Consider the following 24,774-nt stretch of genomic DNA (forward strand, 5'->3'; position numbering starts at 1 on the left):
AAATCACTAATTACAAGGCTGGAGTTGGTACAGTGTGTTAAGACATAACATTTGACATCCTTAAAGCTTCTAAACTTAAAGTAAAATTAAAATCTTGTAAAACCACTTATCCCCCTTAAAGGCTCTTCAGTGACTAATTAATAAATATTTCCCCAGCATTATATACATCTACAAACATTGACCGACCAAACACATCTGAAAAGGCCTTTGATTATCTCAAAACTGAGATAATCCTGCTCAAGGTGACACCAAGAGACAGAGAATATTCATTTGGCCTCTGCTTGAATATTCTCCTCACAGGATGTACACCACCTTAAAAGGCAGTTAATTCCATTTTCAAGCAACTATATGCATTCAAAAAGCCTTAATTGCTGAATTAGCATGAAATGTTAAATTAACTGAAACTGGGCATGCATTCTGACTCCTGTTAGTCACAGCTTTTTAGTTTACTCACTTAGCCCAGAGTTTATTCTACCTCACCTAAATGATTACACAATAAAGTAATCTAGAGAAGGCCATGACATAGAAAATCTGCTGTTTCTAATCTCATACATTATCTACTTATCACCCATTTATTTATATGAAGGAGAATGTCTCTGTTAAGAGCCAGAACTCTGGAGGCAGATTTCATGGGTTTGAATCCCACTTTTACTACATACTACCTGTGTGGTGTTGGGCATATTATTTGACTTTCCTTCGCTTCATCTTCCTTGTCTCCGAAAAGTGGAAAACCATCGAAGTAACTCGTACGTTGTTTAGTAAGCTATAAATCAGCTTAATAAAAGTGAATGACTTAGAACAGTGCCAATGGACTCTAGTAAATATTATGCAAGTATAAGCTATTACTGTCTAACTAGGGTTTCTCTGTCTGTCTTTCCATCCATCCATCCATCTACCAATCATACAGCCATCCAATGACAATCTCCAGCCTGCCTTTCCCCAGTCTTCATCTGTAAAAGGATTTAAAGTAATTATTTATACTTCAGTGGGGGAGGGAGAAAGAAAAGGGGGAAAAAAAACAATACTGAGTAATTATCAGAATAGTGATAGCAGTGTAGTTTCTAAAATTCTCTGAGTCACTTAATAAAAACTCTCAGAAAAACTAAGGTAGTAAAATCACAAACCTTTGTACGATATATACAACAAAATCAGATACAAAGTTCTTCCTCTTCTCCCTTTCTTACTCCTCCCTTCCTCCCTGATCATGTAGTTTTTAAAGTCATTGGGTAGGACACACAAAGGTAGCTGACCAAGAGGATATAGAAGGAGCTATGAGAGCCCGGCATGGGGTATCAGAGCCCAAGAACAATAGGATGGATGTCCACATAGAGGGCGGCTTGCTGTAGTACATCAGGGCCCAGGTAGGAAGGAAGGTGTCCATGGGTGGTGGGGACTGGCAAAAAGCATCAGAGCCCCAAAGGGTCAGGAGGGTGTTCCCTTGGTGGGACACAAAAGGTACACTTCTTGAATGTTCTTTTAATTTCATCTGTTAATAGAATATAAAATGTGTAATGTTGACTTTCTACATAGCAACACTGTCATCTAGTCTCAACTACCCAAAACTAGAGACACAAGTTTGTGATCTTAAACCACTCTGAATTGGATTTGGCATAGATTAACCCTGAACGGGCCTAGGCTCCATGGATTCTAAGTCAGTGACTATCTGTTGTATGCAAGGAGGGGTCCACCTTTCTTGATTCCATCCTGTCCTGCTAACTGTCACTCTGCAGGGACTTATATCCACCTGCTGCAACACATTTCTGTAATGTACCTGTCTACTTTCTACTTCAGCCTACTTGAGATCTCCTAACTCTAACATCAATTCAATTTCACAACACACTGCTAGCCCAAATTCAGGTTAAAAAATGGTAAGAACCTGGCTTTTAAGTGGTTTGTTTGGTCCCTCTGCTAGGAATGGTGTGGTCACCTGGTTTTGATACCTGTCTTTCCCCTGAACCTTCCTTGTGTCATCCTACCAATCACGGTCAGACCTTTGGCAATCCTTCCTCAGATCCCTGACTGAAAATCTTCTACTTTGTATCTTAATCACCTCAAGCTCATGGGTACCAAATGAAGTACCCTGCTTCTCATTTATCCTGTAATTGCTTCCTTTTCCTTGGTCACATGTCAGGACACCAACTCCGTACCCTTATTTCACTTCAACAAATATTTGACAGGTACCCACTGGTAAGCAAAGCCCTGTGCTTGGATCGGACATTAAGCAGTAAACCAGTCAGGAGTCTCCGCCCCCAAGGAGCTTGCTTTGTAATAAGCAGGACAGACATTAAAGAGCTAATGACACCATTGCTTATTACTTCATTAAATGTCACAAAGGAAAAGAAAAGGCAGAGGGACACCGAGATTCTGGGGAACCTGAAACTTAAACAAACTGGGAAAACTTCCTTAAGAAAAAAATTAATTAAAAGTACAAACACAGGGTGCCTGGGTGGCTCAGTGGGTTAAAGCCTCTGCCTTCGGCTCAGGTCATGATCTCAGGGTCCTGGGATTGAGCCCCGCATCAGGCTCTCTGCTCAGCGGGGAGACTGTGTCCTCCTCTCTCTCTCTCTGCCTACCTCTCTGCCTGCTTGTGATCTCTCTCTCTGTCAAAAAAAATAGGTAAAAACTTTTTTAAAAAATTACAAATACAAAATTTAGGTACAGGGCCTTGGAAGTGACTTGGGCAAGTAAGGGCCCTGAAGCTTATGTTTCACTAGTTTTAATGGTAAATTGGCTTCTGAGGACAGGAGCTCAGAAGGAGCAAGACAGAGGATTTAACCCACTAGTCAGGGCACTCAGAGTTGAGAAAGAGAGAACATACTGTGAGCAAGAGAGAAAATTCCAGGCCAAGGGAACACCAAAGGCTCTCAGTTGGGAGCATGTCAGAGGAGTAACAAAAGACCAGTGGGTGTCAACCAGTCTGTGGACAGCAAACTGAGGATGGCATTGGGGAGGCAGGCAGGGGCCAGACTATGTAGTAATTCCAGGTCAAGTTAAGTATTTCACCTCTTAGGAGAAATAGTGGGAAGATTTTGAAGGGACTGAGAACAAGGAGATAAGTAGCACTGTCTCAGTTCAACTGGGATTAGGGTGGCAGTGATACCTATGGAGACACATTCAATGTATACGCTGCTTCAAATTTGAAGCACAAACTTGACACACAAACTTTGGTCACTAGCTTAAAAAGGGACGTCAGTCCCTGTGACTGTCCTGGCAACTCCTATATTGCCAGCTCTCACAGCTCCCTCAGCAGGAAAGCTGCGCTTTGCCACAGCCGCCAGCATACTAGTCCCAGTGACAGCTCCAGGAATGCCAATGGCCAGCCAGCCCTGACTAGGGGGCTCAGACTTTTCCCCTCCATTCTGGGTTTAGATCTCACAACATCTCACAAGAAACAGCACACAGGAAACACTTCACAACACGGTGTGGCATTTCACTTTCTTAGCAGCGGCCCCCAAAGGGGCAGGACACATAACCCTCCAGATGGGTGGAGGAAAGGACAGCTCTGGGGTGTGAAATTTGACCAGTCCAAGTAAGTAGACAGAAAGGAAGCAGTAGGTGCATCTCTTACCCTTCTTCTCCTCTCAACTGTTGAGAGGCAGGATGATTTCACAGGGCACTCTCTGTCCCATGTGACTGAACCATCAGCTCCATTTCCTTGGGAAGTGGGAGCCAGCTCTGTCATGTACCACACAGGCTCTGCTTTCCCTTCTTCCTATCCCATTTCCCTTTTCTTCCCACTCATACTGATCTGGGGTTATAGCCTTCAATCAAGCATCTTCACGTGAACTTTGACATGGGCTATGTCTTCTAAGCTAATGTACATTAAGCAAGAAATGGCTCTGAGATCTATTAAAATGAGCTCAAATCTATGCAAGACCTGATATTGGGAGTGTTCAGTATGGTTCAGTTTGGTGTCTTTCTGATCTTTTTAAATGGTATTGTTTGATACAGCAGAGGCTATATCTTATTCACCTTTGTTTTTTGGCAAGAAACCATGCATGCAGTAGGTGCTTCATAGATCTTCCTTTGCGTGGAATTGGAATAGGTTATCTATGACCCAGAAAAGGAAGAAATCCTGTGATCAGATACTGAAAATTGAGCAGACCCTATAATGCTACTGATTTGACACTAAACTGTAAAAACTTTTCCAGAGGCCACTTCTTTTTCCTGGTGTTTATAAAACAACAAATTCAAACCAGGTTGAAAAATGTGTAAAAGATGACATTAAAAGTGTGGTCATTTGGGGCACCTGGGTGGCTCCTCAGGTTAAGCCTCTGTCTTCGGCTCAAGTCATGATCTCAGGGTCCTGGGATCGAGTCCCACATGGGGCTCTCTGCTCAGCGGGGAGCCTGCTTCCCCCCCCCCCCCGCCGCCCTTTGCTTGTCTCTCTGCCTACTTGTGATCTCTCTCTGTCAAATAAATAAATAAAATCTTTTTAAAAAAAAAAAAAAAGTGTGGTCATTCCTGGGTTAGAGTGAAAAGGAAGGGTTGGTTCAGTATGGTTCTATTTCTAGAAGAAAACAAAACTTTCTAAAAAATATGCACATGATGAAGATACACTGGATAGACATTTAAAAAAACAGCATTCAGTTGAATTTACCATATTTTAAGAATGTACCTAGCTTCTATTTTTTTTTTTAACCTCACTCACATGGTCTTAAATGTTTATTCAGAATAATAAAATACAGTGGTAGCCACTTGCAAAATAAACAAATAATAATGATTGTTCTTAGGCAAATTTTCATTCTGACACAGTTTCTCTGTCTTTACTTTTTCGTGTCCTGGTAGGGATCTGGATCTGTCCTGCTGGTACATGTGTCATTTCTGTTTTCAGATATAATAGTAAAGAGCTCATAACAGATTTCCTCAGTTCCCTATCACGTAATTCAAAAATCAATCTACGATAAGGAGAGGAACTTCATGAATTTAAAGTCTATTCATCATCACATTAAGTCATTTGCTGAACTTAAAATGGGTGCTAGAACAGCTGGTGTGATATCTCTGATTTCTTACCACCCATTATCACAACCCCCAAAGAAATGTACATTGTAAGCGGTACAGTAACTTTGGCTTGAATACTTTTGTTTTTCTTGGTTTCTTTTAATATGGGCTCTTTCTTTCTCTTTTTATTTTTCTGTTTAAGATTTTATTTATTTATTTGACAGACAGAGATCACAAGTAGGCAGAGAGGCAGGCAGAGAGAGACAGAGAAAGGAGGAAGCAGGGTCCCTGCTGAGCAGAGAGCCCGATATGGGGCTCCATCCCAAGACCCTGAGATCACGACCTGAGCCAAAGGCAGAGGCTTTAACCCACTGAGCTCCCCCCGCCCCCCACCCCGGCGCCCCTAATGTGGACTCTTTCATTGTAAAAATGTTCTGAAGCATGCATTCAGAAAGACAAAACCAGCTACTGACTCTACAAAGTGCTACTGCGTACCTAGTACCTACCACAGGAGCTAAGATGAATCCTGCTACCTATTGTTGCCCTCCAGTGGAACATGGAGGCCTGGGGAGAGCTCCTTCAGGTGATACGCCCTGGGACAGCCCATATTTTTAAGATTATAGTGAAGATTTTTTTAAATTGACATTATCTATAGATTGACCTTCTTGATATGTAGATTGCTTTCCTGGGAAAAGATTCTACAGACTGGTTAAAAGTATAACTTTTTCTTTTTAAAGAAAAAAAAATTTAAAAAAATTTTTTTAATAAAAAAGAATGATTTTCCCCCGGGATGCCTGGGTAGCTAAGTCCTTAAGCCTCTGCCTTGGGTTCAGGTCATTCTCTGTGGGAAGCCTGCTTCTCTCCCACTGGCCCTGCTTGTGTTCCCTCTTTTACTGTGTCTCTCTCTGTGAAATAAAATCTTTAAAAAAATAAATAAAATTTTAAAATTTCCCTTCTTTTCTCCTTTTTTCTTTCCTTTCATTTTTGTTGTCCTTTTTCATTCTTTTTTGGTTTTGCTACCCGTACTTAGAAAATGATATTAAATAAAACTGAAATTCAAGAAATAGATAGATACAAAATGTGAGAAATGTGAAAAGTATCCTTAAGTGGGTTAGTATGTTACTCATTAAAGTTTTTAAAAGCAAAATGCGGTTATTTAAAAGTTGATGCTCATTTCTGAAGAAAATATTTATTTAAAGTATTTTATTCTACAGAAAGGCAGAAAGGCAAGCAGCGTGATAAAGCCATTCATCATCGTCAGCTTAAAATTGGCAAAGCTCATGCCAAGCACAGGTTCTGTGGAAGATTTCATGGCCAATTAGGTAAATACACGTGTAAAGTGACCTCGGCACCAAAGATCATGAAGCCAATTACTGACCATGTTTAATTTTACCCCCTTAAGAGCCAGAAGTCATTTTTTTCCCTTGCAGTTTTAAGATAGTCAAATAAAATGTATAATTTTTGAACACCAGAGAAGGCTTTATAATATTTTATAATGAAGACTCATTAGTATATAAGTATTGTTAGATATAGTCTTCTACATCTCTGAAAGGTTTTTAAGAAAACTCAGCTAAAGCTGTCTAGAAGATTTTTCATGACAGTGTGATGGACATAAGTGTACAAATTTAAGTATGTATTTTTCTATTTGAAATACAAATTTGAGGCACATGGTTAGTTGTTTGCATTTATGCAAGATTCAATTTATATTATGGAAAACCTGCTGACTAGTGTTCCATTCCGGAGCATTCTGTCCTACCATTTTATGCATGTCTGTATTCAAACTAGAATAGTATTAAATGAACATTTTATATTTTAAATATTCAAGAGTTTTATATTCAAAATTTCTTCTTGCTGTCAAACTAGTTTGCCTAAAGGCAAGGTAAGATCCTGTTACACTCTCAAAGGTAGAATTAAATTTTATCATGGCATCCATCATAATATACAGTTTGCTTAATATGCAAATAAAGAGTATATGGATTCCAGGAGTAAAGGACTTTTAGGTAGTGTGTGAAATCCAAGGGACCACTTTTATAGAATAGATTCCTTTTAAATTTACATTTCCATCATTTTAATGAAAACACAGGGTAAACAAATTATAATAGAAATGCTTTAAGTTACCATTTTCCATTCAATTTTACTTCTACGGGGCTATTTTTCATGGCAGGTCTTTATTTAAAACTAATAAAAATGGAAGAGAAGAAATAAAACAAATATATACTAAAGAAATCATTACCTCAGCCATTTTGGAGAGTTCCATCCAGTCGTTCTTGCTGTAACTGCACATGATGCTAGCAATCACAATCTTCAAGAAGAAAAAAAGGAAAGAATGTCAGTTCCAATAGTTGTACGTAAGGGTGCTTTTGCACAATAAGGGTATATTCATATTTACACACATATGATTATAATGGCAAACTGTATCATAAAAATTAGTTTTTGATTTGTTGAAAGACAAATTATTTAAAAACAGCAGTGTATTACGGTGAGGCAAAGGGTAAGATTCAAGGCTTCAGACTTATGTTAAAGACTTTCTCATTTATTATCTTTGAATTTTTTTAAATTTTTGAATGTTTTATTGAACAAATTTGACACATAATACATTGTTTAAATTTAATGTGTATACTTGAGTTACTTTGATACTTTTATATACTGTAATATGATTACTATTATAGTGATATTTATCACATTACAAAACTGTGATGTAGTATCATTGTTTATATTAAAGACCCATTATTCTTCATAAATAATGGAATCTCTATTCAAAGTCCAAATTTTACTGAAAATCGTTTTAGTTTGGCATCACAATCATAATACATTAAAATACACTGATTAATATCACTCTATTCTATCATGAGTTGTATACCGACTTTTAATTGTGTAAATACTATCACTTATTTTTTATGTGTTCTTTTTTTAAATTAAATTAAAATAAATTTTATTGTCAGTGTTCCAAAATTCATTGTTTATGCACTTTATTACCTTTGAATTCTTATGTAAGTTACTTTTCTGATCCCCAGCATTCTCATTTTAAAATGGAGATAATGATACTGACTTTGCCAACCTCAGCAAGTGATAGTGGGAATTAAATAAATTTGTGTATGTGAAAGGGTTGTCTGAATTATACAATGACATGGAAATCTTCATTAATATAATTACTGGTATAGCTAAAAGTTTCAGGATATGGAAAAGAAATAAATTAGTGTCTTCTTCAATCATATCTTATTACAGCACAGATAATAATACCTTACATATTCATAGTGCATTATATTTTTAAACTTGGTTAAATGTTGATTATTTAACTATAGTATTACAGTAAGTCTGTAATAGAGGCTATACAGAGTAGTAGTTACCTGCTCCGAAGCTGGAATGTCCAGATTAGAACTCTGACTCTATCACTCACTGTGTGGCCCCAGGCAAATTACTCAATTTCTTCATTGGTTAAATATGGATAATTGTACTACTCGTTCAGAAAAATAATAACAGAAATTACTAAAAACCTATATAGCTCTTATAATGAGCTAGGTACTGTTTTAACGGTTTTTACTTCACTTACTTAATCATTCCCGATATTAGTCCTCCCATTTCACAGATGAAGGTGCTGAGGCACTGTGATGAAAAAGTCACATAACTACTAAGAAGCAGAGCCAAGACTCAGACCCAGGCAATTTGACTGAGAGTCTGTGCTTTTAGCCACTAGATTTTGCTGGCCCAAAATAAATAATTAATACACATCAGCAATTTTTTTTATTATTAATATTTAAAGACTGAGATTGAGACAGGAAGAGTTTGTGCCAAGCCTAAAGTCACAGATTCTAGTGGAAGAGTCCAGCATAAGAGTCCTTATGCTCTCACCACATGCAGCTTTTTTTACTTATGTGTAGAAAACAAAACAAAACAAAGGTATGTTGGAAAAGTCGGATGAATGCATTTGATTAAGAGAAACAGAAAATACGTTGTGATCATCTTGGAGAGAGTTCTGAAGACCAAAAAGACAACGAGCTTGTCTGTAACACTGAGTTAATTTTTTCTCTCCTGAGAGACTATCATCTCCTTGGGAGCTGGAACTGCCCTGCGTCATTCATCATCTTATCTACAGTAACCAGCACAGTGTTTGGCACACAATAAGACTGAGTGAATAAAGGAAGGAGGTTGCCAAAGGTTTAGGGAGTTGTTTTATCAGCTCACCTTTTAAAAGGAAGCAAAAATGAATATCATGAGTCAGAGAAGGGAAAAATAAACAGCTAATGAAAACTGTTGGCAAACAATTACTATGAGTCAGATTGAACAGTGAGCAAGGCTAATGCGGGTGTTGGTCTTGGTGATGGGAAAAAGGGTCAGATGTTAAAATACACAGGACTTGTATTCTAGAAGGAGCAACCGAAAGAGAGGAACCAAAAGATCTGAGTCTGAATCTGAGGGATAGAGAGAAATCTCAGAACATGAGTCAGATAAAGGTGGGGCAATGATGAGAAATAAAAAGCCAGGATCAGATAGATTCCTCTTTGGAGAGGAGGAAAAAAAGGGAAGAAAGTAAATGATGAACAAAGGAGGAAAATGGAGAATGCCTAATTATTTGGGGATGAGTTCAGAATTCAACTTGTGTCTAATGGGAATGCAGCTTCTAAGAATTTGTAGAAAAATGTAATAATGATCCATGGCCTTTTCTCTAGTGACTAAAAGAAAGGGCGTGGGGGAGTCAAATTCCACGCTTGTCCATTTGCAAACTAAAAAAGGGTCACCAGCATAAATTAACCTTCAGTTAAGACATGATCTTTCTGCCCTTTCCACATGATCTGCAATCTCAGGGATACTCTGCCCCATGGCCCAGTCTGAAACAGACCGGCGAGAAATACCACAGGGTACACCAGATCTTCCATGACCAAACTAATACCTCCTGGTGAATATCCCTTGCATGAAAAAATAAGGAACTCCATTTGAGAGGAAAATCTCCTGGGGGCAGGTGGGACAGATTCCTATTGTCTTCAGTGGCTTCAAGGTCAAAGAAAAACAAAACAAATTTTAAAAACAAAACAGTTAAAACAGGTACCTGGATGGCTCACTTAGTTAAGCATCTGTCTTCAGCTCAGTTCATGATCCCAGAGTCCTGGGATTGAGCCCCACATCTAGGCTCCCTGCTTAGTGGGAAGCCTGTTTCTCCCTCTCCCTCTGCCTGCCACTCCCCTGCTTATGCTTTCTCTCTGTCAAATAAATAAAAATCTTGAAAAAAAAATTAATACAAAGACGTAGGAAATGGGTGGAGTCCCCAAGCTTGATGCTAAAACATTAAAGGCAGGGGTAGATCCAAAGATAGAAAATAAAAAAAAGATTTTAGCCTTAGATACCAGTTCTTCTATGGTTAAAGTGACAAACAACAGACCACAGTTTTTAGGGAGTTTTAGTACTTAAATCAAGATAAGACAAAAAAAAAAAAAAAAAAAAAAAAAAAAACCCGCCTCCAGTGATGACAAAGTAATCCCCAAGTTCACATTCCCATGCAAATAAGAAGTGGGTGTGAAATCAGCACAATGTCCTCCACTCCAGTGCCACTCTTGGGCAGCCATGGGGGACAACAGGGGAGATGGTTCTAGTGGGCAGGACCCAGCTAGGCAGATAGGCTGATCAAAGAAATCCACAGCCAGGGAACTAATGTTTACTAGCACTGAGAACAAGATATACTATATGCTCTCAACTAGTGTCTACCTGTTCCCACTTTACTAAATAGCCATTAGCATTGGTTAAACTCATCATTTGCCCTATAAGTCCTAAAAATCATGAGAAGCCACATTGGGCTTGAGAAATAAATATTGCCTAGAGAATTCTCCTGAACATCAAGAGTATTGGTGCCACCAAATGCCTGGGAATGCAATCACTGAGTATGATTGTGGGTGGCCTGTCACTGAATAGGGGTGACCACACGTGGGAAAGAAACATGATGTGAAGCAGAGGTTGGTTTTATTTGTGTGCTCTGAGCAGCCAAGCTCAGCCTGAAAGCCAGCCTGCTCTTCTTTCCTCATCGAAACAGACTCTACATTCTTGTCCCCCAGACTGATGAAGTACCTTCAATAGGGCTAATCATAGTGAACAGCTACTCTGCTCTCACCAAAGTCCTGTCTAGGAGCTGGGAAGGAAAATGACTCTTTCCCTCTTTGGTTCCTAAACTAGAATGAAGTGTGTTCAGAGCAACTGGTGACCACTGACTGACTCCTCACTTCACCCACCCTGCCACCTCCACCTAAAGCTAGTTGCACTAGGGGAAAATAAAGCAGAGACAGGAACGTAGAGAATGCGCGATGGGAAGAGACCCACTATTAAGCCAGGTGTACCACTAACGTGTCTGTATATGTAAATTAATACCACTTTTGACTTAAGAAAATTCACGTTCTGTTTTGGTTTCTTTCACATAGCATCTTGACAACTATTACATGCAAAACTTAAATTGGCACTTTTGAAATAACTTCTTAAGACTTTTTTTTTTAAGATTTTATTTATTTGTTTGACAAAGAGAGAGAGAGATCACAGGTAGGCAGAGAGGGAGGGGGAAGCAGGCTCCCCACTGAGCAGAGAGCCCAATGCGGGGCTCGATCCCAGGACCCTGAGATCATGACCTGAGCCGAAGGCAGAGGCTTTAACCCACTGAGCTACCCAGGCACCCCACTAAGCCTTTTTTTAATTTTTTTGATAGTCAAATATATTTAAGGGAAAAAATAACTTTATACATTATTTTTAAAATGCTAAATTGTCTTCGTCGTTTAAATATCCTTAATCTAAAAACAAGGGATGTTTGGGGAAAATATATGATGACATTCTATTTCACTGGAATAAAGATGACCCCCAAATCACTTGATTCTTTATTAAAAGACATTAAGCTTTTTAGAAGAGTCAGGAAATTAGATATTAACACTAAAAGGATACTGAGCATGATTTAATCTTTCTTTGATAATTAAAAAGTCCTTCAGTGTTCTATTGTGCTTGGTTTTTAGTCAAGAACTGGGTTTCTTTTCCTATGAAAAAAGAGGATTGACAGATTTTGTACTGTGAAACATCATGCAATATTACTAGAAATAAATATCCAGAGAAATTTCTTTTTAAATTGAGTAACTTTTGCCTATATTTAACATAAATTATACCATTTTAGTGCTCCATTTTTTAAAGATTTACTGGCTTATTTTAGAGAAAGGTGGGGAGCACAAGTTGGAGGGGCAAAGGGAGAGGTAGAGAGTATCTCAAGCAGACTCTGCACTGAACAGGGAGCCCAACACGGGGCTCAATCTCATGACCCTGAGGTCATGACCTGAGCTGAAACCAAGAGGTGGATATTCAAATAACTGCACCATGCAGGTGCTCCGGTGCTCCATTTTTTATAACTCATATTTTTAAAACATTATTGGAAGAGTTCATATGTAAAAGCCAAATGCTATGTAGTTTTGAACAATATCCTACATTTTATGATATACAGTCCAGTTGGAGATTCAAACAATGTCATTTAGTCAATTAATAAGCATACTGAGCATGTACTATGAGGTAGATAGCAAATGACCTACATAGGAATTTAAGACATGGACTTAGAGTCTTTTCTATTGAACATTCAACAAGTGTTTCTTGTACTATATACCTGAAACTGTTCTATCTCAAAAGTGTTAAACAAACAAACAAACAAAAACCCCCCAAATCCCTACTTTCCTGAAGCTTACATTTTAGGGAGGGAAAATAATCATAACAAGTTAAAAAAAAAACACACAATTATTGGGACTCTTTCCAAGTCAAGATTATTGTTAGGAAGGCATAATAGGGGCACCTGAGTGGCTCAGTGGGTTAAAGCCTCTGCCTTTGGCTCAGGTCATGGTCCCAGGGTCCTGGGATAGAGCCCCGCATCAGGCTCTCTGCTCAGTGGAGAGCCTGCTTCCTCCTCTCTCTCTGCCTGCCTTTCTGCCTACTTGTGATCTCTGTCTGTCAAATAAATAAATAAAGTCTTAAAAAAAAAAAAAGGAAGGCATAATAGAAGACATCATGAGGGTGCATAGTGCCATATCAGACAACGGTCAGTAAAGGGCTCTGTAAGTTGAGTCATGAATGATAAGAAGGTACCTTATGCAGAAGAATGGGATGGAGAATTGGGTGACAACTGGCATTCTAAGTAGAGGAAAGTACCTGAGCAAAGACACTGAGGTGGAAATGAACATAGCATATTTAAGAAAAATCGAAGGCCATGTGAATGGAGTTTCATGCTAGGGCAAGAAGAATGTAAGAGAAAGTGAGAAAAGCAGGCAGAAGTCATATCTCTGGGAGCTGAACCCTGTGGGAGTTTAGGTTTGATTACAGGTGCAGCAGAGGCCAGTGAAAGATTTCAAGGAGAGTGATAAAATAATCTCACCTACATTTGCAAAAGATGCTTTCCACTAACTTAGAGGGAATGGAGTGAAGGTGTTTTAGAATGAAAGCCGAGACAAGTTAGGTTGCAATAATGCTCCTTGCATCATATCCATGGAGACGCAGAGAAGTGGATGGTCCTGAGCTGGAACCAATCAATCAGACTGGTCACTGGTCAGATTCAGGAGAGGAGAGAAAAGGAAAGATGAAGGATGACTCTTGGTTACTGAGATGGAAGAAGGCCTATGAAAATAACTAGTGGGGGAGTATTAAGAAGTTTTATTTTAATATAAGAACATAAAATGTGGGGCGCCTGGGTGGCTCAGTGGGTTAAGCCGCTGCCTTCGGCTCGGGTCATGATCTCGGAGTCCTGGGATCGAGTCCCGCATCAGGTTCTCTGCTTAGCAGGGAGCCTGCTTCCCTCTCTCTCTCTCTGCCTGCCTCTCTGCCTCCTTGTGATCTCTGCCTGTCAAATAAATAAATAAATATTTAAAAAAAAAAGAACATAAAATGTCTAGTAAGCATCATTAGTGAGGACGTAACTTGTATCACTGTATACATGAATCTAGAATTCCCCCAAAGAGTACCCTCTTTAGGATGTACTGTTCAGAAACTTCGACATATAATGGTATTTAAAGCTACTTGGTTAGGTAACTTCTGAGGGAAGATATGACACCTGAGAATTTGATGTCACAAGGCCAAGAGGGGGAAGTGTTCCAAAAATTATAAAAGCAATCCATTCTGGTGATACTTCTGAGAGTCTGCATAAGAGAACAGAGAATTGACCATGTGATTTGGCAATACAGAAACCACTGGTAACTTTTACAAGATGGGCTTCAGTGAAGCAGGGGGACAGCAGTCAGACTGGAATCGTCTGCGTGAAAAGAATATGAAGTGGAGAGAAGTGATAATACATAACCCTCCCAAGAGTTGGGTGGATAGCTAAAAGATAAATGGGGCAGCGGATGAAGAGTTATGGGAGGTCTAGTGAGAGATGGTTTTTTTAATAGGCCATATGTGAATATGCTTTTATGCTTGTGGGAATGATCTGGAAAAGAGGAAGAACCTGTTGAGAAGGCAAAAGGTGATGATGAATCCGTCACGTAAATAGAGGAAGTGACCATTGACAGGCATAGACGCACTGTTTCCAGTTTAATGGAGAGGAAAAGATGAGTAGGAATAAAAAATAGGTATGGATACACCTCAGTTTATGGATTTGGTGTAGAAACGGTGAAATTATCTTTCCTGGTGTTTGACATTTTCTTAAATAGTAGATGAGGTCTCTTGACAGGAAGGAGAATGGGGGAGAGAGGTTTAGAAATCTGGGGGAGAGGTGGCAGTACTGAAGTTGCCATCCAAGAAAATGGGAAAGCAAATTTACCAAAAGCTCATGGTAAGATTCCTAGTCCATGAAAACACATGTCATTAATCAAGATTAGCAATATTTTTGGAAAGGGAGATTAGTAATTAGTAATTAGTAAAAGCAAAAGGATACTATGATTTATAAACTGCAACACAGATCAGAGCCCCTGTTTTACAGAATGTTTTGTAATTGAGACCCATCTTATCAAGACTGGTTTTTGGTGCTTTGGTCATTAAAATGTGATGTGTTCCCATGAAAGGGCATTCTTATATGTAATTCTGCTTTACACAGAACATTTTTAAATTGCATTTTTAATTAGCTTGACTTTAATTTTGATTCCTGATTACTGAAAATAAAATGTGTACTCTTTGTGTAGACATCTAATTGCTATGAGACATTAATGTTCTAAAGCATATGAAATACCAACTATAATAATTTATGAATCAAATTTTGCAGTTTCTCTTAGAAAAATGCCTCAAGAGTAAAAAACAGGACACTTATTCTGAAAAAAAAAAAAAAAAAAAAGGCGAAACAAAAAACAGTATTAAATGGCTTCTATTGTCTTCCTTCCTAACTTTTAAATTAAAGGACCATCATTCATTATTAAATTATTCTTTAAAATTACTCTTATGGAAAAAATGAAATGATTTTATTAAGCATTTTTTTCAAGCTGAATTATAATAAAGTGTGCACATCAGAAATTAAGGTGAAGAACAACATAAAACTTCAAATTGGTTACAAGCTGGCTATCTCCCCAAACTCCCATTTACTTAAAGTGTATGCTGAAAACACATACGTTGGACGGGGCGCCTGGTGGCTCAGGCAGTTAAGCGCCTGCCTTCGGATTGGGTCACGATCCCAGCGTCCTGGGATTGAGCCCTATGCCAAGCTCCCTGTATGGCAGGGAGCCTTGTTCTCCCTCTGCCCCCTGCTCATGCGTTCTCTCTCTCTCTCGCGCGCGCGCGCGCTCTCTCTCTCAAATAAATAAATAAAATCTTAAAAAAAAAAAAAACCCACATATGTTGGCAACACTGTTTTGGTATTCTGTAACTATACTATGAACTACATTGGAAATCCAGTCAACAATTCAGCTTCAAGACAACTTAAATTTTTTAGTAGGGAAAAACTGTGAAGTGACAAAGGTGAACAACTGTAAATTACAAGTAGCTGAGTTAGGTTTTGTCAAACAATCAAACAGTTTTATCCCTTAACACTACTGGGATTATATTCAGGAGGAAAAACAGCATGGGATGTGTGATTTTCAAAGACATTTAAGCTATGAAAATGTTTATTAAATATTAATTAACTGTACAACATTCAAATTTTAACTGTTCCTTATACTGTAGTATAAATATAGCAAAAGTGAGATTGGCACAATTTTCCTAAAATGTACACATTGAGAATAGGACATTAAAAGTGAAATTCATAAGTTCTTTAAATTTTATGTTGGTACTACTTATTTAATGTTGGCAGAAAGAAGAATATTCTTAAAGTTTTCTTTTTATATTATTTAAAAATTCATCATTTTCTTTGTTTATTTTGGGACTAAGAAATGTGTTGTTGATAACAACTATTCCTAACACAGAAAAATCAGATTTCAGTTAAACAAATATGCACATAGTTTCCATAGAAAATCAAATGTTTCCACTAGAATAGGAAAAGCAAAACAAAACACTGGACTACTCAGGAACTACAATAATGGCTGCTTATTGCTCTCCCTTTGATCACTTCTTTATATATTTTATCTAGTTTCTGTCCCTATTGTTTCTAGGAACTCATCCCCCAGTGACCAGTCACCAGTGACCTTGGCAAATATATTAGATACTTTCCACCCAAATCTTTACTAGAACTCTCTCAGCACTTAGATAGTGAACCACTCCAGCTTGCTGAATCCCTCCTCCATGTGAGCCTTGGAGATACCTACTTCCCTTGTATTTTTGTTGTACCTTCTCAGGCTCTTCTACCTCTGGCCACCTTTTACATGATGATGCCCCCAGGTTCTACTCATATTCCTTTTTTAGTATCACTTTATACACCTTCTCAAACATCACAATCACCATGATTTCAGATAACATCTATATGTAGAAAATTTATAAAGCGTACACCTCCAACGTCTAATCTTTCTCCTAAGTTCAAGGATAGCATATCCAACTACCTTCTAACCCCTACATAGATTCAGTTTGCCCAAAAGCAACTATACTTCTCTGCCCTGAATTTGCTTATTTCTTCATGTTAAATATACTCCACCCCCACCAAGTTAGAAAACTAGATTTATTTTCTCTCTTCCTTTCTCATTGCCTACACCAAGTACTCTAGTCCACTGGTTCTCAAACTTATCTAAACTGTGAAATCCCCTGGAGAATAATAACAATAATAATTATAATAACAATAATAACATTAATAATAACAGTAATAATCCTAAGGATTCTCAGGTCATTTGTATGTAGTTAGGCCCAGGTATCAAGGCCTTTAAAAGATCTCCAGGTAATTCTAATGCACAAGGAAGTTTGAGAAGCACTGCTCTAGTTCACCTCCCAATGATCTAAGTATTTCTGACTCTTCATCATGACTTGTCTTAGTTAAGATCTTCACCACTGTTCCCCTGGATTATTAAAGTAGCTTCCTTATTACTCTCCCTATCTTTCTTTTCAGCCTATGCCATCTGGCAGATCCTTCTAAAGACACAAACCTGATCATATCACTCTCCTTTTTCAACTCCAAATTCAGGATAAAGTCCAATTCTATGATAGGTTATACAAGACCACAATGCTACTTTTACTCCAACCACACTGAATTACTGTTCTTTCTGAATGTAACATGTATTCTGCATTCTCCTGACCATATGTCTATTCCTTTTGTCTGAATGAATAAGGAATGGTCCCTGTGCTCTAGCAGCATATGGTATAATAAAGTAGACATATGTAAATTGATACAAAAATAATTATAGTGTATGAACCAGGATATAATGAGAGCAGAAAGGAATGGTGATTATTTATACCTGTGTAAATCAGGAAAGATATCCTAGAAAAGCAACTCTTAACTAGATTCAGAAATCATCCATGGGTGTTTATTGGAAATTGACTAGAAATAAAAGAGGCAAGAATACTCTAAGTGGAGTGAGCAACAGAAGCAACGGCTTGGGATGCCATGTTTAAGGAATACAGTCTAAGAAATCTCAAGTGGTTCAATTTAGTGTTGGGGGAGATGAATGGATATACTTCATGGGGAATGGAGCTGATGCATAGGTATGAATGAATCATACCTATCCAGGCAAGTGTCTAAAACAATGGTATCCAACCAGCTGGGCATTTGGATCTGAATTTCAGATTATTCTATCCAGTACATTCGTTCTTCTCATTTGAACATTACCTTCTCTAGGAAGCCATTCCTGTGTACCCTTCCCACCTGAATATGTCCCTCTTCTGAGATCCCACAGCATCCTTTGCATTTCTGTCATATTGCATTAAATTGTTGTTTGTGTGTTTTTCAAAAGAAGACTGAAGTTTTGGGGGACAGGGCATTTTTCATCTTCTATATTTCTAGCAGCTAAGATTATACCTTGTACATAGAAGGATTCGATAAATATTTGCTTCAAAGGAATACTGGCAAAGGTAGCTGAGAAATGGAATTCTAAGTAATGCACATTTTTATTACCAATCCCAGTATCTAAATGTAAATAAATTTCTACATTCTACAGAGATAATGAAAAGAATAGATAGGTGGTATAAGGTAAGAGCTTTGGAAATCTCTTATAAGGTATATTTTATATCAAAGAATAGTAATCCATTATATATACTTATATATGTACACTTAATGCACATTTACCCACACATTATCTCATTTATTCCATGCAATAATTTTGAATTTAGAAAACTTTATGCTGAGAATAATGAGTACAGATCATTTATTTTACCAGGGTCAAGTTAATCAATAACAGAAGCAAGGATTAAGTTCAGGTCTTTTGCCTCCAACTTCCTCTCTACTACATTAAGACTGTATCATATTGATTTCCTATCCTTTCAATTTACACTAGAGATTACAGTTGATTTTGCATCCAAAACCCTCTTGTGGTAGAGTATTTGGGGGAAAAAAAAAAGTGTCCCTCTCCCTGTATTCATGTTCCTTTGCAATGTCACTATGCAGCTAGCCATCAAGTGGGGATTTATTTACCCACCCCTGGAATTTGGATTGGCTTCATGACTTGTTTTGATCAACAGAACATGGCAGAACTAATGTTGTGCAAGTGCCAAGCCAAGGCTTGAAGAGGTCTTGTCCTCTTCTGCTTACTCTGCTGAAATCCTGCCTAGCTATGGGATCAAGCTGGCACTGCCTGCTATAGGACCAGAGCACATGGAACAGGGATGAGCCATCCAGCTGAGGCCACCTAAGACCAGCCCGCCCACAGACCACCTGGAAGATGACTACAGATAATGTGACATGAGCCGAGACAAGAAGAACCATCCAGCTTCACCCAGTCCAAACTGTTAACACACAGAATTCTGAACTAAATTAATGGTAGCTCTAACCACTAAATTTGGGGTGAAGCACAAGCTATGTATTTGTAGGTACCAAGCCTGATGACAATATAGAAATTATCAGTCCCACTTTACAGATAAGAGAAAAACAATTTTGAGAGGTTAAATAAATACTCATGCTTGTTCAGCTAATAAGAGTAAATTCAAGTCTTGAATTGTCTGGCTATAATATTTTTTCTCTGAATAATTTTTCTATTTTCCTTAATCATACATTTATAGAAAACCTGTGGGTTTATTTTTACACATGGTGGATTTCATTCAATCCATGACAGTGTTTATTACTTTCATTCTCAGAGGATGACCTTATTTTGATGTTCTTGGCCAATGCATGATTTCAGTGTAACTATATGAATACCATCTAAGCTTGATAGGCAGATGGAATTGCCTAGGAAATCATAACGTCAGAGGGAAGACCAAGCGAGCAAGACCTAATGAGTGATTCACTGTTTCCTAAGAACTTAAACGTGTTAAGGAATGAAGAGAGGGTACCGTAAGCCCTTTATAACCTTGCCCCAAATCCACTGCTGTCGTGTACCCTGACACACCAAACTGAGCCTCCTGTTTACACTGCTCACCAGATGTCCTTCTGGGGCATCCCTCATGCTAATCTTTCTTCTTAAGAGTCTCACCCTATTCTTCTGACAGTATATCTCCTATTCATTCTTCAAAGTCTAAGTCAGAGCTAATTTCTATCATACCATCTCAATGATCTCAGAGATAGATCATCAGGTATTTTTTATTGGGTATTTGCAATGCACCTACCTCTACTCTAGTTTCTGCCATGGTGCATCACAGATGTGTGTTTATTTATACCAGTGTCTTCTCTTACACCATTCAGTGGAAGAACATGCTAATTTTTATTCACCTTTGCTATCCTATCATTTGGTTCAGCATTACATTACACCTAATGTACTTTATATGAAATAGCTATCTATAAAAGGAGGGATGGCCTCTTGTTATTTTAACATTAGTTTTAAAATTTTTTCTGGTTCACCCCTATCAAGATTATTCTATTTGCTGCAATCATGGATAATAAACACATATATGAAACTGCTATGACTACCACATATTTTGATATCTGTAAGCCATTTACTGACTTGATAGCATGACTTTGTCACTGATTTTAATCTAAGATGATTAACTGGATTTGAGTTGTTCTATCACTGTTGACCCTTCACTGAGGTTGCAGTAAGTCAACTGAAACCATGAGATTTGAATTCACTGTACACACACAAAAAAGGTGTGTTTCCTACATAAAACTGTGTATGAGATTTCATTTTGCTTCTACTTAAAAGGTCATGAAACACTGCCTGTTTTAATGTGGTTCATTCAGGAATACAGCCTTTCAAAGGCACCTAAAAGGGCTGATTTGAAAAATGTTCTGAAGTATCTATATTCCAATTTAAAACTTTTTCTATTTAGAGGCTATAACAAATCAGCATTTAATGAACTGCTTTTATAAATTAATAAGGCTAATAATTAATACAGTGCTAACATGTAATATAGGGAATTTGAAAAAAAAAGGTTAAAAAGAAAGTAATGAAGACTCTCGATAATTACATGGAATGATGCGCTGCATTAAATAGTTTGGGCATTTCATCTAAGACCATACATATAGCACATGGGTGTTGTAAAGATTATTGAAACATTCTCTGTAAAGACTTTAAATTCCCAAATGAAAATTTTATGTAAATACTAAGTGTTATTGTAATTATTTTATGAGTTGTAGCTCTTTTGCTCTCATTAACTATGATTGCATGTTTAATGCACATTCAATTAGATAATTCTGTTGTGTGAGTTAGTGGTATTGTGACTTAAGTACTGGATGGTAAGCTTCTGGAGGACAGAGGCTGGGTCTTCTATCTCAGCATATATCTCTCTTGTGGGCTGGGACTGCCTGTTCTGTGTACCAAAGTACTTGACACCTTTTAGGGACTCGCAAAATATTTGTTGAATGAAGAAATAAATAACATACTCGATGTGCAATATATGTTTGTTAAATGCAATGCTTTTAAGAAGTCAAGGACTTCTAAAAACACATAATTTGCTCTTTTCCAAATATATGTTACTATTTTCCAGAAATTCTGCAGGATGGCTTAAATTCAATTCACTGTGGAACGTGCTGTAGTCCATTGGAAGACTGTGCCCTGGCTGTTTCCTCAATATCACATATTCCTTCCCACACTTGCTTCTAGTCTCTGCTCAAATGGCATTGCCTCAGTGACACTCTTAGTTAAGATTGCAAACCATCCCTTCCTAGCCCTATTTTCTTTGCCACTGCACTTTCTATCATTTTCTTATTTACTATATTTAATGTCTTTCTCCCCCTCAGCTGGAATGTAAACTCCACTAGAGTAAGGACTGTTGTTTTGGATACAAAACAGTACCAGCATGTTGTAGATATCCCCTACTTGTGAAATGAATAATTGAATACTAACATATTATTTGTCTTTCTGCATCAGCTACCTGATCTATAAAATGGGGGTGATTTGGTCTGCCACACTTATTTCATAGTGATTATTCTGAGAATAACATGGTATTATATATTATTTGACATTAAATATTTTCAATGAAATCTGATGATAATTTATATGACTAAGAATAATGTCATATTCAGATTTGCCATTTTCTACAATTTAGAGTGCAAACAATGACATTTTGAAGTAGTGTAATACTTTGGTTTTAAAAACCACAGATAAGACTTTTAAAAATATGTCCTTGGAAAGGGTAGAAAGCATCTTTATATGCTCCTTTGATCTTTCCATAGTGTCACATTGTAGGCATTTTATATTTGTAAATTAACATATTTTTAAAAAAGGAATGGATGAAATTTTATAGACAGATTCACATTTTACGGATATGTAAGAATTTCTTACATTTCACTAAAATGCTAGGAAATTCACTAATATCTAGGATACCTTTTTATTAAATTATGTTTCTTGGCTCACACGGCTTTATCAGAACTGAGATTAAACTTATTTACCCAGAAAAAATCTAGGAAGTGTGATCCCCAAACATGGATATATATATCCCTGATTTGACAGATCAAAGAGGGCCACTATTCTAAAGAGATACCATGTTAAGAATAGAAAGCATACTGGGATCAGCTGCTCAATGTTGGGGGAGGAAGGGTTGGGGAGTGGGGCAGGAGTTAAGAATCATGCCCTTTACCTGAGAGGTCTAAAGGGCGTGCATTCTAAACCACCAAGCTGTAAGCCTTTCTTACGTACTTACATACATACATATTCTTACATACTTACATACATACATACATACATACATACATACAATACTTAGAGACCTAAGTGTTTCCATTGCACCTGTGGTTTGGCTAGGTTTGGCTAGGCACTTCTGTAAATATTCACTCATCACCTTTCCTCCCCCTGAGGCCACCTTCTTCAGCAGAGAAGGAGGGAAAGCTGGCTGAATAAATAAACTAATGATGCGGTGTACTCTTCCTACACAAATGATCCCATTTTCACTTTTTTTCTTCTCTCCTTCTCCCTGTTCAACGTGTCCCATCCCTCCACTCCCCACCCAATTCCCTCACCTTCATCTGGCTTTTCCGTACAGGGAGCTATGTATGGATTCATATGATTCCACCTCCTCCATTTTAAGCAGCCACATCTGCCAACATTGGGCACCTCAGTGAACAGCAACAGAAGCAAAACCTCTAACATGTTTTGCTTTTCAGGATAATGATTAATAATACTCCATTAATAAAACATTCATTGTATTACTGAATATTGATAAATGATTCCCTTGCCTTAATATGCTGTTGACACTTAAGAATCAACCAAAGATAATTCACACACTTTGTAAACATCTTAGGATTTCCTCTACACTCCATATTTCAGTTCAAAATGTTCCTTCTCAGAAGCCTGGCATACTGATTTACAATAGAAATGATGACAGGACCTTTTTCAAAGTGATTGGAACCTTTCTGGTATAAACTTTATACAGAATAATGAATGTGTTGGCATTTGGTCCTTATTTGCATACTATAAAAATAAAACAGAGTGTACAACAAAGTCCCTGTTAAATTCACATTACCTGTTAAATGAAGATACTCAAAAGGCAATGTAACCTAATTAAAATCAAGAAATGGTATTCAAGCCTACGTATATACTTCTAAGATAATACCTACGCACTAATATTTGCAAGGCACGCAAAGTGTATACACCTCATTAATCACATTGGGAAAAAAATCCCCAAATTTCTTTGCTCTAGTTAGTCATTTCATAAATTTTTTTAATTCCAGTATTAGCTATTTCAAATGCTGGGTGAATGCCACTTTTGTCTCTAATCAATGCATTAGCAATTCTAATGCAAAGCAAACTCTGAAGGATCTTTGCAGAGTTTAAAATTTGATGTTTTTCACAATATATTGCAAGTTTAAAAATAAGAAAGTTTTTTTTTTTTCTCTTAAATCTTCCTTTTTCTCATTGTTCATCCTTTCTGGCTTGCTTGTGAATGCACAGATGTGGATATCAGTACTGTTTTTAAGGAACAACAATGAGATGTTTGTTTTGTAATCTCTTCCTCCTGTCTCCCACATATAATTTACATGATCTTGGAAACTTTCAAAATACATAGGAGAAAAGTAGCCTTTTAAAACCAAGTAATTGTATGGCTGGGGTTTGTAGTCCTCCAAATTAAGGGTAGATTATACATTTTTCCTACTATCTGTAAGATTTGCCAAATTGAAAGTTTCTTTAAAAAATAAATTTATAAGCATACACTTGTCTTAGGAATTATTGCATACAGATAAACACAAGAGTTGAGGAAAAGGTATAAGCCTGCAATTTTGGGTCATCAAATACTTTCTTTTTAAATGTTTTCTATGTATTTTCAAGACATATTATAAAAACTATAGCACTGATTGTTTTAATTACTTACAATTAAGGCAAAGAACCGCCTCTAGAATAATTCAATTTAAAAGTCTGGTTCAGAACCTTTTGAATAATTCACAACCACCGACAATTGTCCTATCATTTAACGAAGGAAAAGAGAAGAATCCTTCCCTCCCCCACCATCAAGTCATCATAGTAAAACCCTATAAAAGCTTGTGATGAGGATTTTAGTCTCAGATGCAGCCCATGTCCCCACATGTCTCATAAATTCTTCTAATGCATTTTCACATGCATGATCGTGAATGCCTATTCAGTGAAAAGGTTTACCATATGCTACATTTTTCAACTACCAAGAACAAAGGGCAAATGGTTCCTGGCCTTGTGTTTGGAACAAAAAGTATAAAAGCAAAAGAAAGACCTCTTACATTTTTACTAAATAAAAGAATGAATACAGATTGTAAAGGCCCAGGGGAAGCTTCTTTTGGCACCATGCTGTTCCTTCTTGAGACAAAAGTATTCAATGAGGGACAGACATGAAGAGAGATACAAATGTAGGAGTCCTCCTGCTCACCTAATCCATCTTCTTAGTAAAAAAACTTTCTGTGCTCTAGTATAGCATAAAGTGTTTCCTTTGGAATACTTTCAGAGTGATATGGATTTCTGCTCTTTCTTTAGGAAGAATTCATAATACAGTAGGTGGTTACTGTCAAGAGTTCTT

The 24,774-nt window shown here is 37.4% G+C and overlaps 1 protein-coding gene across 4 annotated transcripts in view; it reads right to left on the minus strand.

Moving 5' to 3' along the window:
• Positions 1 to 24,774, minus strand: part of DPYD (dihydropyrimidine dehydrogenase) — an 833,094-nt gene that overhangs the window by 279,423 nt on the left and 528,897 nt on the right. For all 4 annotated transcript variants that reach the window (XM_059375481.1, XM_059375484.1, XM_059375483.1 and 1 more), the window contains one exon: positions 7,175 to 7,243. In XM_059375481.1, coding sequence (XP_059231464.1) covers positions 7,175 to 7,243 — 69 coding nt within the window. The remainder of the gene's footprint in view (positions 1 to 7,174; positions 7,244 to 24,774) is intronic.

The sequence above is a fragment of the Mustela nigripes genome, chromosome 14 (genome assembly GCF_022355385.1).
Source record: "Mustela nigripes isolate SB6536 chromosome 14, MUSNIG.SB6536, whole genome shotgun sequence".
Classification (NCBI taxonomy): domain Eukaryota; kingdom Metazoa; phylum Chordata; class Mammalia; order Carnivora; family Mustelidae; genus Mustela; species Mustela nigripes.